The sequence below is a fragment of the Pistacia vera genome, unplaced genomic scaffold, assembly GCF_008641045.1.
Source record: "Pistacia vera cultivar Batoury unplaced genomic scaffold, PisVer_v2 Contig398, whole genome shotgun sequence".
NCBI lineage: Eukaryota > Viridiplantae > Streptophyta > Magnoliopsida > Sapindales > Anacardiaceae > Pistacia > Pistacia vera.
In genome coordinates, this window is record NW_022196221.1 from 433,832 (window position 1) to 447,366 (window position 13,535).

Genomic DNA, 13,535 nt, shown 5'->3' on the forward strand with positions numbered 1-13,535 from the left:
TTCATTTACAGAAGATGTATTTTATCTCTAAGGTGATTGTGTTTGATTGGATGCCATGTCCTTTAGTACAAGAGATCGGTGAAAAAAATTGATGTACGTAGCATTATTGAAAAACAAATGCAATTATAAGCCCAATTATTTGTTAATAGTTAAAGCATCCTTGTCTAGTTTTTTCTCGTAATTTTCTAAAATATTTTTAAACATTTCGCCACATGTAAAATTCTGATTAGTCTAAAGTCGCAAATATGACCAATTAGTAAAATTCCCGAAATAAACAAGAAAAATTAATTAAAAAAAAATTCGAAGATGAAGACTTGCTTTTTAACACTCAACTGACTCTGAATGAAAAAAAAAAAAAAAAAAAAAAATCAAATTTCTCAGAGATCCGATTTGACAACATGAAGCTCTTTTGAAACTGTTGCCAGAAAACCAAAAAAATGGCTAACGCTCTTTGTGATATTCGTTTACTTCTCATTGCTACTGCCCTTGCTTTCATTTACATCCAGGTACTCTCTTAATCGCTTATTATTATTGTTGTTGTTGAATTTTAGAATACGATTTTCAATTTTCTTTAACTTTTTAAATTACTGTTAATCTTAGATGCGGCTTTTTTCTACGCAATCAGAGTACGCGGATCAGATGGCTGCTGCAGTACGCTTCTAATCTTTCTATATCATTTCTGCTTTTATTATTTATTATTTGTTTTGTTTTAATTAAAATGCTGAATGTGCAGTGATCTTAGTTTAATTGCAATTATTTTGTGATTAGAATTGCAATCATTAAAACGAATTTCATAGCTCGAATTTGTAGAAAAAACTTGTAGAGATAAAAAGGTTTTTGATTTGTGTGGTAGAAGTTACTCTCTTTTTATATGTTGATGATTACCATTTTCATGTAAGATATTAAATTTTAGTCATATTCGCTTGTTTTGAACTGTTGATGACTGTGCTTTTTTGTTTCTCCTTAAAAGTTTCTAATTTTTTGATGCATTATTTAGTTAATTTGTCATGAGTGTCTCTAGAAACAGTTGCTGAGCAAAATTTTGACAATATTGTGGTGGCGGTGTTCCTTAAGCTGTTTAACATGTGTGATCTGTTTACAGATTGAATCCGAGAATCATTGTACAAGTCAAATGCGGTTACTAATTGATCAAATAAGTATGCAACAAGGCCGGATTGTGGCCCTAGAAGGTTTGTGCCTTTCTGTTTTAATTTAATTGATTTTATTTTATTTTATTTTTTTTTTTTGATGGTGGATTTGTGGCTAGTTCTTAATTTTGTAGTTTACTTTGTCGGATGAATCATTTGGTAAGTGATCATGTACATAAGGGTAAGGCTAAGCTCTGCAGTTTGTTTTTGTCATCACAAATGCTGCTGTTGTAATCACACAACTCAAAGGTGTTGTCTGTATTTATTAAGCGTCTTATTTAGTTGTATGATTTTCTGTTTCAAACACAATGATTATTTGAACAAAAGTGTATGGGTTCATCACTATGGGTCCATGTCATCTAGCTTCATGTTTCATGATGTTTTCATATGAGGAGACATTGTTTTGTGCCATACTGCTAGTATGATTTTGCTGCAAGTTAACTTGCATACTTGGTGTACATATATTAACTTCTATGGATGTTGGTTATGGAATATATAGGGAAATAGTATTTGGAAATGCAAGAGGTTTCTGTCTCTTGTAGTCCTATTGAATTAACCTTCTTTTGCTGGAAAAACCCACATATATGTTATATTTAATTCAACCACTAAAATTGTGCTACTTTTTCCAGAAGAAAAGAAACGTCATGACCAAGAATGTGGACAGCTGAAAGCTCTTGTTAAAGATCTGGAAAGTAAGTTCTTATCAACAATAAAGTCTCTTTTGTACTTGGTTTTATAATAATTGTTGAAATTTTGGGTTTTAAATGAAAAGTAATTGATATCGGGAGAACTGATGGAGTGGAACCTTCATAAGATATGTACAAAGTGTCACTTTTGGAAGTATACATTTTCCCAGCTTACATGCAGTCATGTTCAAATAAGTAACATATTTTTATGTTTGACTTTAGTACATCCATGGTGTTTATGCTAGTTCAATTTTGTGGAAACTTTGGAGACCATGAAATATGTAATTGCAAAGAGAAGGAGCTCTGAGACTAAGTTGATTTGGTCGAAGCAGATCACATTTTATTTCCAAATCAAATAACCAAGTTTACTTTTCATGCCCAAATTGCAGCTGGGAATCAATTTTGAATTTGACTTTTCTGTATAGGTATAATCCTACAGAGAGCATTTTTTTAGATGTCTTATTTCTCTGTGCTCTTGAGGCCATGTAAAGTAATCATTTCCTTGCAACTACTCTATGCATATGTATACTTAAACATATGCTTGTTAAGTGATTGAACCTAAAAGTTGTAGTTTAATTATAGTGTTTAAGCTTTTCAGTCTGGAAGGATGTTTCTTAGGTGTAACATGGTGTTGTTGATGTGCTACAAGATGGTAGTAGCATATTTTTCTAAAAAGGAACAGGAAACTCTATTTTTGGTAGATTACCTGCCACTCAGATTGTTGAGCTAAGTCAATCTATTTAATTTTTAGTTGATTGTAGGATTTATTTAATGGCTTTTTTTTTTTTGGTCAAATGTGTATTCACATCAGTAATTTATGAGTTATTTATACGTTTAACATATTGTTGCTGTTAGAATAGTTGAATTGTTTTGTATTCATCTGTATAAGTTGCTGTTTGAGTTACTGCAATTGAATGATTTAAAGGCACTTACTGTTTTCTTCTTAATGTTGCAGGGAAAGGTCTAGAAAGACTCATCGATAAAGTTCAGGTTTGATTGAAGGCGATTCTCAGTTTTTTTGCTTTTACAGGTCATCAGTTCTGATCTTTCTGACCGTCCGTTCTGCTGAACTCATTAGGTGCCAGTGGCAGCAGTTGTGGTTATGGCATGTAATCGTGCTGATTATTTGGAAAGGACTATTAACTCTATAATAAAGTACGTATTATTTCTTGAATTTTTTGTGTTTGATAGTCTAGTTTCAGTTTGTTGCTGTGGCCTGATTCTCCATTTCTACAGATATCAAAGCTCTGTTGCTACAAAGTATCCACTCTTTGTATCCCAGGTACTTACATTTGAGGCTTCTCTGCATTAGTACAAAAATTAAGGCTTTTATCTGTGATTTAAGAGACAAACTTAACACATATTGTTCTTTTTTTTTTTTTTTTTCAAGGATGGATCGGATCCAAATGTCAAGAAGAAGGCTTTGAGTTATGATCAGCTAACATATATGCAGGTAAATCATATCATATGGACTCTTTGAGTTATGATCAGCTAACATGAATTTGTTGTCTATTTTCTGGAAATAGTTGTTTTTGAATTTATAAAGTATTTTTCATGTTCTAGTCAACTCTTGGGATTACTTTTCCATCAGAGATGGTTCAAGCTTTGATGAATACTAACTTGATTTAATTGCAGCACCTGGATTTTGAACCAGTACATACTGAAAGACCTGGGGAATTGACGGCTTACTACAAGATTGCTCGTAAGGATTGCTTTCAACTTATTTTGCTTGTGTCATAGCTTGTACAAATTTGTGAACTCAAATGCTAACTTTCTCTAGGTCATTACAAATGGGCATTGGATGAATTATTCTACAAACATAATTTCAGCCGGGTTATCATACTAGAAGGTGAAATTGCCTGCCATCAGCTTGTCATTTTCAATTGCTTTTCATATCTCTTTGTCATATGTCACTTGTGTATTACCAGAAAACAATATTCTGATTATAATGTTTTTTTTCGAAGACAGATGATATGGAGATTGCCCCTGATTTTTTTGATTATTTTGAGGCTGCAGCAGCTCTTCTTGACAAGGATAAGTATGTTGTCTGAATGAACTCAAGTCTGTACTTGTCAAATTTCTTCTTGTAATCAGTGATTTTTCTTTCCAAAATTCACTTTCTTTACATAAAACTTTAACTGCTTTAGGTCTATTATGGCTGTTTCCTCATGGAATGACAATGGACAAAAGCAGTTTGTCCATGATCCTTGTAAGTTTACTAAACTTTTTTCATATGGTAATCACCGTATGACTGCTAATTACAATAATATGATCACTTATATTATTTTTATTCTGGAGGAGGACGCCATGATTATTTTATGCATGATATTTCATCAAAATAATTTCTTGACTACAAATGTTTTATGGTTTGGTAGCGGGCCCTAATTTAGAATTTGGTGAACATGTAGGAAAGGTTGAGAGATTTTGGGTATCAGGAAAAAGAAAAATAATTGCACTTGTTATGTAATGTTTTAGTGTCTTTGTGCTCTCAGGCAATGCTCCGACAAATTTCTTTGATGATAACCTTCCATCTCAGTTTTATTACTCTTCTGCAACACTAACCATCACTAGATGATTTTGGTTTCTCTAATTCTGTCAACAATTCTCTTCATATCTTACTCTCTGTCTCTGTGATATATATGTGGCGGCCTCTGATAAAACTATAAATTTCTTTTTGTCCATGCAGTATAAGCACTATTAATAAAGCCTGAATGAGATTATGAAATTTTTTTGAAATAGAAGATTTTGCATTTTAGTTGTTCCCTAATATTCTATGTTGTGCTATGCAGATGTACTTTATCGCTCAGATTTCTTTCCTGGTCTCGGATGGATGTTGACTAGAACTACATGGGATGAACTATCACCCAAGTGGCCTAAAGCATATCCTTTTTGTCTTTTGTATTATGAATATCTGATTTCAATGCATAATGAATCTATCTATCTCTTATAAACATTTTTCTTTAACAAAACATCACTTACTGGGATGATTGGTTAAGGTTGAAAGAAAATCACAAAGGTCGACAGTTTATCCGTCCTGAAATTTGCAGAACATATAATTTTGGTGAGCATGTATGTATATCGACTCACGTTTTCAGGATGTTTCATTTTGTTACCAACTTAACCCTATGGCTGATATGTTAATTTTTGAACTCTCCTGCTATATTTGTGTGTTTCTGTAGTTAATTACTTTTCTTTTACTTGAGTTTTATTTTTCTCAAACTTATAGATTTAAACCAACTGAAGATCTACTGTGAGGGGAATTTGATCCCAAGACCCTATATAGACTTAAAGATTACCAGCTAAGCTAGCCGCTACTCACATGTTAATTACTTTAATTTCTGTATCAGTGATACACCATATATCCTCTTGAAGTAGTTTTCCTTTATCATACATTGAATCTCCACTTAGTGTTGACACTCAATTCATATTTTGATTTTCATGCAGGGTTCTAGTATGGGGCAGTTCTTCCAACAATATCTTGAGCCTATTAAGATGAATGATGTTCTGGTAAAAACCAATTTCTTTTCCATGTTGTTCTGTCTATTTTTAAGTTTCTCTATATTTCTCAATTGCTGGTATAAAATTTTCTTTTGCTTGTTCTCTTGAAAGGTTGATTGGAAGTCGATGGATTTAAGTTACCTAGTGGAGGTAATATTTTATCTGAAGTAATGGAATTGAATGCAGTTATCATCTTTATCTTTTTCGACAATTTTATGGTAAAGAAATGGTGCTATATTTTCCTAGGACGAGTACCTGAAGTACTTTGCCGAACTTGTGAAAAAAGCTAAGCATGTCCGTGGAGCTGATGCTGTTCTCAAAGCATATAACATAGAAGGTGATGTGCGTATTCAGTATGAAGACCAGTCAGATTTTGAGCGCATTGCACATCAGTTTGGAATATTTGATGAATGGAAGGTAAATCAACTAGAGTAATTTGTATGATCTCTTGTTTCTTCATTAATTTTGGTATTGAAAGGAGCCACTAGCCTCTAGTAATCTTGGAAGAGGTAATCGTACTAGCTGTTTCAGTCTTTAGCTGCGCGGGCTTCGTGTGAAAGGCCCTTGGTTTCAACTATATGGTCAAGGGTTCAAATCCTTTTGGAGCCACATGTTTGAGATGTCATCTCAAAAGTTCTCTGGCTACTAAAGTTGTAGGGTCTGTTAAGAGACCCTAATTTAGAAATTGATTAGCATGTAGAGAAGGTCGAGCGATTTTCAGGTATTAAAAAAACAAGTATTTAATTGCATAATGACTATAGCCCTACAGTGTTTGACGTACATTATGTTGAATACCTGTAAAGTTTGTTCAATCGTAATTCTATTTTCAAGTAAATTAAACATCATTTTATGCTATTATTATACAAAAACAGAAATGAAAAAGAAAAAGTACCTCTAAAGTTATTGCTTGTTCTCAACTTGACGATGGAAAGTGATGGTAATGATAAAGATGAGCTACTTTCCCTCAATCTCTGACACACCCACAGATAGTAAAGACTTGCATTCTTTCACCTCGACATGATAGGCTTGAAATAAGTATACTGAATATGTTAAGCATGATGCTCATTCTGCCTTTTGTAGTTGTAAATTAACTTAAATCTCCTGAAAATGGATATTGTCCTCCTTGTTTTATTTTTATGTCCTCACTTTCTTGTATTATCCTCTTTTCAGGATGGTGTACCAAGGACAGCATATAAAGGGGTAGTAGTTTTCCGATTTCAAACCCCACGGCGTGTATTTCTTGTTGGTCCTGATTCTCTAAGGCAGCTTGGAATTAAAGATCCTTGATATAAAAAAGGTTAGTATCCACATGCTAAGTTCTTGTTTTTTTGGTTTCTGAAGTTCCATCATTTATAGTTTGCCAAGGTTGTCATGAGAAAAAGCTGTTTAACTGATGGCGATTTATGTATTTCTGTTGTATCAAATGGTGAGGATCAGAAAATCTGAGGACAAAAAGATGATAACTGGCTAGGCACTGAGGTTTGAGCGGAAGAATGCTTTGAAACTTGAGGACTTGTTATACAGTGATATGAATCAATACTGTCAATAGAAAGGAGGTGCTGCTCTTAATGCGGTTCAAAATTTTCATCAGATCTATGAACTTTTGTAATGTAACAGATACCATAATGTTCTGCACCTCAACACTGTATTTACTGATATACTGAGTTAATTAAGCAAATCTGAAAGACGTATAGGCGGGAAAGGGCAGTGATTTTTGTAGGTTCTACAGAAATTCTGTTTGTTTTCTTAATTGGGTACAAAATGAGATGTAAAAATAGTTAAACTTAAAACATTATTATCAGATTTTTAATTGGATTCATGTTAATTCTGATGCTGTATTGCAGGGATTCAACACTTTTAAAGTAAGGTATACTGATTTTGATGCTTGGATTTTGCTATCAGTTGTGAACTTGGTGCGACATTATGTTCTTAAACGTATTTTGAAACTATGTTCATTAATACGAGTATTAAGTGGGTGCAGACTCGGAAAGAAAGTGAATGAAACCAATATTCCTGACCAACCTTTTTTAGGACATTCTAGTAAAGAGTTCCAGCAAAATATTTCATAAGATTCAAAAGTGTCTGCGGCAATTGTTTCCATGAATTTCTCTTTTGCAACGTCCGTTCGCTGTATAAAATTCTCTGGATTATCAGGAGCCAAAAAAACTCCATGCTCCCGTCCTGTCCAATACAATACCCCATCTTGTCCAATACAATACCCCATCTAGAGCCATCAAAGAATATTGGTTGATGCACGAGTTGTTTTTTAGTATTCTCTTCCTTGAAAAGAAACCAATGGTGTCTATGTCAATTCGTAAAGTAAGTGTCGTAAAATAATATTTGACAAACTGGGGGTGTCTTTGTTGTTTCGTAAAGCAAGTGTCCTTACAGAATGTTTGACAAACCAAGGGACTCTGTTAATTTGTAAAGTAAGTGTCCTAAAATGATATTTGACAAGTCGGGGTCTCATTGTTAACTTGTAAAGTAAGTGTCCTTAAATGATATCTAAGAAATCAAGGGTGTATATGTTAATTTGTAAAATAAGTGTCCAGAAATGATATTAGAGAAACTGAGGGTCTCTTTGTTAATTTGTAAAGTAAATGTCCTAAAATGATATCAGAGAAACTAAGGGTCTCTTTGTTAATTTGTAAAGTAAATGTCCTAAAATAATATTTGAGAAACTGAGGGTGTTTATGTTAAGTAGTAAAGTACGTGTCCTGAAATGATATTTGACAAATTGAGGTGTCTTCGTTGTTTTGTAAAGTAAGTTTCCTCAAATGATATTTGATAAATCGAGTGTTTCTGCTAATTTGTAAAGTAAGTGTCCTTAAATGATATTTTACAAATCGAGGGTCTTACTGCGACTTTGTAAAGTAAGTGTCCTTAAAAAGATTTGACAAACTGAGGGACTCTCTATTAATTTGTAAGGTAAGTTTCTAAAATGATATTTGACACAACATGGATGTCTTTATTGTTTCGTAAAGTAAATGTCCTTAAATGATATTTAAGAAACTGAGGGTTTCTATGTTAATTTGTAAAGTAAGTATGCTAAGATGATATTTAACGAACCGAGGGTGACTTTCTTCGTGGATTTCTTGATTCAAAGAAAATAAGGTCAAGTTTGATATCATTGATCAAAAGAAAAGATTATGTTTCCCGTGCGGTTTAAATTTTAAGCCCTTTATTATTATTATTATTATTATTTTGTTAACTCTATTTCATCACTTTGCATTTAGTGTTATGTTGTGTTTGTTTTACAACATGGGGGTAAGGATCTTGAAAGCTTTGTGCTCCTGAATTTTGATGAAGCACGGAGTCTATTAGTTCAGGTAAATAGAGATTTATTTTATTGATATTTTTTGTTCATATGCAAATCTTTGATCTGCTTCTTAACAAAGTGCCTATTATGTTTTATAGGTTACAGCAGCCCAAGTAGTGGCTGAACTGCATATGAGTTCATTTACTGTTAAACTTTGGTTAAAGCTCTAAGTAACTTACTATTAAACTTTGATTAAAGCTGGGTTTCTTGATTCAAAGAAAATAAGGTCAAGTTTGATTTTTAATATTTAGTTTATTTTGTGTATTCAATAACTTCATGGTGTATCTGCTTGAATTCATGAGACTCTTCTTATACTTTGTTTTGTCAAACTACCTTAGGGGGTGCAGCAATTTTTGGTCTTTTCTTGGGTGCTGGTAGCTTGATACATTGTAGGAAATCTTACTAACTTTTCTCTTGCTACTATGATGAAATCAAGTTTTCTAGAGATTCTGGGTATGGATTATGGCATGCGGAGAGCATTCAGTGAAGGAGACATAAAGGTCAGACTTAATTTTTGCAATGTTTTTAACCTTTTCTCTTTCCCGTATGTGCTTCTATAATTTACTCTACATGTTCGGGCAGTGGGTTTCCTAAAGCATTTGCATTTTTTTGATTTATTTTTCTACAATCCTTTCAGTGACCTTAGATGGGGAGGGTCTTTTCAAATGATTGATATCAAGGTTGTACACTTAGTTCTTGGAGTGAACAATGGTTGACGGCGTATTTTTCCTATAAACATTGTAGTATATTAATCATGTCTCCAAAGTAACGACTAATCCAGTTAGACATCAGCAATTTAAAGCCTTTGCCAAGGAATTACTTGAAAGCCAACGCTGAATAGATCCCGTAGTCCATGGTTGTGGTGTGTCCGTGTATCATAAGAAGATGAAACTACCACTGGATAGACTTTTCTGTTTAATAGGTTTTTTAATCTTTCTCCCCATGGACAGGGTAGGGTTAAATCTTTTTCCTCTAGACCACTTATTGACTACATTTACTCCTTATTAGAGGTCTTGCTGTGGGCAACATGGCTCATTTTTTAGCATCTTCATTTTCTCGTTGCTCATCTGTGTGGCATGACCCAACGAGTACTGTCTTTGCATAGTAGTATATGGACTAAGAAATGTTTAGATGTTTCTGGCCGCTGGGTCATTGATACTGAGTTTTTTTGAGAGACTCTTGGTAATGGCAATATGAGCTTCATCCATTCGGCCTGTGATGATGATCACCACCTATCCTACTGAGGACCGCAGGGAAAAGCTTTCTAATTACAGAAATAAAAAGACAAAGAGGAACTTTGGCAGAAGAATCAAGGTAAGATTGATTAGTAATACTTTATTCTTTCCATAGATTATTTTTGTTATGGCAAAAAACAAACAACAAACTCGTACAATTCTATGCGAACTTTTAGCATGTCTATTCTTAACTTAGAAACATAAATTCGCGTTGCTTATGGCAATAGACTCTGTGGAAGACTCCTTACTAAAACTTTTTATATGTCTTTGTTCAGTATGCTTGCAGGAAGGCTCTTGCTGACAGTTAACCAAGAATTCGTGGACGGTTTGCAAAGACAAAAGAACCAGACATGATATAGAGATTGCCGCTGTTTTTTTTTTTTTTTCAATTTATTATTATTATTTGGAGGCTGTAGCAGCTCTTCTGGACAAGAATATGTATGTCAAATATCAAACACAAACTCCATTATAATCAGAACACAAAGAGAAATGACAAGCAAATGGCAGGTGTAAAACTCAAATGAATTTATACTAGTTTTTCATTAAGACTAAAAAGAACGTTTACATAAACATTCTAATCAGCCCAGGTAGGCAATCCACGTGACTGACCAACACTTATGATCTCAATCATTCAAATTTACACAAACTGATGAATGTTAAACCGTAGTAGGATCAGACTCTGTTTCCCTTGAATAAATTGAAGCTGAATGAAGAAGACAAACCCTGAAGCTTAGATCCTGTAATGCCTGAAAAAGTAGGCTGACGTAGAGTTTTGTTAGCATGGGGTGGTCAGAACTTAAAAGGGTTCCACGACCGCTTAGGTGCGGCTACATCGCGTGATGACGTGAGTGGCATGCTCCTGCCAGTGTAGTGGGTGAACGCCAGGTTGGTTAATTGCTAGAAATCGTCCACATGTCCAATCCCTGCCAAGTCGAGGAAATCACTCGGGTAGGTGAGCAATGGGACGTAGGGAAAGATTTGCACGATACCCATCCTACTTGCAGATTTAGTAATCATTACCTTAATCTTTCCCTTTATAAATAGAGGTATTCCATCTCATTTGCGGGATTGGCTCATTTCACTCTGTAATAGAATACTCTCTCTCTCTCTCTCTCTCTCTCTCTCTTGTATTCTCTAAGTCGTAACTCAGCTCGCTGAACGCGACCTGACCTTACTCTCATTAATACAAAATCAGTGGACGTAGGATTCGCCTGTGGGCATCTGAACCACCTTAAACATTTTTCTTCACCCTTTATTAAACTAAATACTTCCATAATCACGTGTGACTTCTAAGCTCGCTTAGTATTTCTCACGTACGAGTAGTTGGTGTCAAAATCAAGCATCAACAGTTTGACACTAGAAGGAGGGCCTGATTCAGTATCTGTTCTTCATCAAGAGAATCTCTGACTAATCGGTCCCACTACGGCAAATGGCTAGCGGCTTCGAATCTGAGCGAACCAATGAGGCAATGAGGAGATTTCCCCAGGTACAGGAGACACTTCTCCTGAAGTGCTGCCAACCCAGCAAAATACCATGGGGGACATCCCTTCAAGCTCACGGCTTGATCCAACCGTCATGAGTTACCTAGAGAAATTCAACAATACTTTCCAAACGTTCAGCCAAAGCTAAACCGATTGGATTAGGTCGTGCCACCCAAATCTAATGAGGTGTGCTCCACCGAAAAAGCTTGCCGGTTGCATGAAAGTGCGAAAAAAGGCAAAAGCCCATATCGCGCGCATTATAGCGCGTCAAAAGGGAAAGCAAGTGGCGCACAGCGGACCCAAAGGCTCCGGGACTAGCGAACACCGATCGTGCCCCTAGGCAGAATACCCGTGGCATTGTGATTCAGTGACATATCGTGGCCAGAGCCGTCCCGTGCCACGTCGCATGAGCACTCCCACAAAGTGCAAGGCGGGGAGATTCCCATCACCACCAAACGACGACTTTGATCTCGTTGTGCAAGGGATTCCCACCATCCGCGGGTCGGTTCGTACCATTGTAGAGGTCAGGAAGACTCCCTGAATCACTAAATGCCATCACACGGCTCCAGCCAATATGTTGTCGAGATTGGTTGGAACTGCCGGTTGAGGCGAAGAGGAATCCAACTTATGATATTTCCTTAACTGCAACCATTAGGGTCAAATCCACGTTGCTAAAGTAATCCCCAGATAGCTCCCTGCCTCAAATTGAGGAACTATAGTGAGCTCTGGATCAACTTATGGCTTAGCGAAATGAGCAAGGGAAGGTCGCAGAGGCGTCTCCCTTTTCTCCGGCAATGTTAGCTGCTCCCCTCCCCTTCAAGATTCAGAATGCCCGACATGCGAGCATTCGATGGGAATTCCAATCCGCAAGATCACCTGTACGATTTCAATGACCCTCATAGAACTCCACTAAGTCTCTGACTTGGCAAAATGCCATTGCTTAGCGTAACCCTTCCCTCCATCCAAGCGTGGTTCATTCGCCCCAGTAGGATCAATCGCTCGTGGTCTCAAATGAGCTTGGCATTTTTGAACACTTCCAGGCGAATAGGAAGTTCTCATGCCGCTAAGCTACCTGAGCAACATAAGCCAAAAGAGGGATGAGCCCCTCCAATCTTTTATTGATAGGTTCCACAGAGTTCCATAAGGTAGCTCACATTCCTGAAGAGTTCGTTCGGACTCTCATTATTGCGGGAGTTCACCCACAAATAGACTTGTGGAAGAGCTGTAGTCTGAGACGATGTTTCCCTCACCTGCTTCTATAGCCTTACGAAAAAGTACCTCTGCATTGAAAACTCTATGGCTGCGCTCAACGCCCCGACCCGGTCCTTTAGGCAATGCTCTCGATCGGGGGGAGAACAGGAGGGCTATCGCAGATGGGCTAATGACGTCCGAAAAGGAAAGAAGCAGTGATACGAGCCTAAGAAATCATATGCCCCAGTTCTTCATCGCAATTGCGACAAGAGTCAATACACCCCCTCGTAATGCCTCAGTATTGCTATCCTGGATAAGTCAGAAGAGCCGATTTGCTCGAGAGCCCAACCCTGAAAAATCTCTCTTCAACCAGAAATAATAAATAGTTATTACTATCATTGGATAATGGCCACACATGATAGTGTAGGCCCTCAAACAGCAATTGAGGACCTTATTAAGCAGGGGCACTTCAAAGAATACTTTGATGATTCTGCTCCATTTGGGAGAAAATCGAGAGAAACCGAAAAAGAACGTCGGGGTTGCAAAGGTCTCTATAGTGTAGGATCATCTTCAGGGACCACACCTCGCAAGGATTCGCGAGATCTCATGAAAGGTATACCCGCGTAGCTCGCCATGATCTTATAAGTGTGATGAGTACGACGCTGTGACCGTGAAGGTTTGCAGAGAGGAGAAATCACCTTCTCCGAGAAAGACGTGGTACGATTGCATCATCCCACGATGATGGTCTCGTCATTATGCCTGAAATAGGGCGCGTGAGGTCCACAGAATGTTGGTAGACATGGAAGTACCGTGAACACTTTTTCCAACAAGCTTTCGAAGGATGAACTAGATGGGGATCTAAGCTTGCCTCTATCCCTCTGTATGGTTTCACTGGGGATTATCTGATTCCCAAGGGGATGATATCGACTCCCGGTCACGTTGGGTGATACCGACGAAATGACCAGGGTGACTGAGTT

General features: G+C 36.5%; 1 protein-coding gene and 1 long non-coding RNA gene across 4 annotated transcripts; both read left to right on the top strand.

The window, feature by feature from the left end:
- The first annotated feature begins 325 nt into the window (after positions 1–325).
- On the top strand, positions 326–6,789 carry LOC116141336 (alpha-1,3-mannosyl-glycoprotein 2-beta-N-acetylglucosaminyltransferase). The gene is made up of 19 exons (XM_031426854.1): positions 326–506; positions 601–651; positions 1,103–1,190; positions 1,778–1,840; positions 2,790–2,824; positions 2,913–2,989; positions 3,071–3,116; positions 3,225–3,287; positions 3,470–3,536; positions 3,615–3,683; positions 3,803–3,872; positions 3,982–4,043; positions 4,624–4,714; positions 4,810–4,903; positions 5,279–5,341; positions 5,444–5,482; positions 5,579–5,749; positions 6,503–6,629; positions 6,770–6,789. The coding sequence occupies exons 1-18, from the start codon at positions 438–440 to the stop codon at positions 6,617–6,619; spliced, it is 1,335 nt and encodes a 444-aa protein (XP_031282714.1). The 5' UTR covers positions 326–437; the 3' UTR covers positions 6,620–6,629; positions 6,770–6,789.
- Positions 6,790–8,457: 1,668 nt separating this feature from the next.
- Positions 8,458–10,417, top strand: LOC116141394. Of its 3 annotated transcripts, XR_004129788.1 has the most exons (4): positions 8,458–8,661; positions 8,750–9,151; positions 9,289–9,965; positions 10,162–10,417. It is a non-coding gene; the product is annotated as an uncharacterized LOC116141394 (long non-coding RNA). The 3 variants fall into 3 exon arrangements; XR_004129787.1 differs by having other exon boundaries at positions 8,750–9,965; XR_004129789.1 differs by having other exon boundaries at positions 8,460–8,661; positions 9,088–9,965.
- Positions 10,418–13,535: the final 3,118 nt, after the last annotated feature.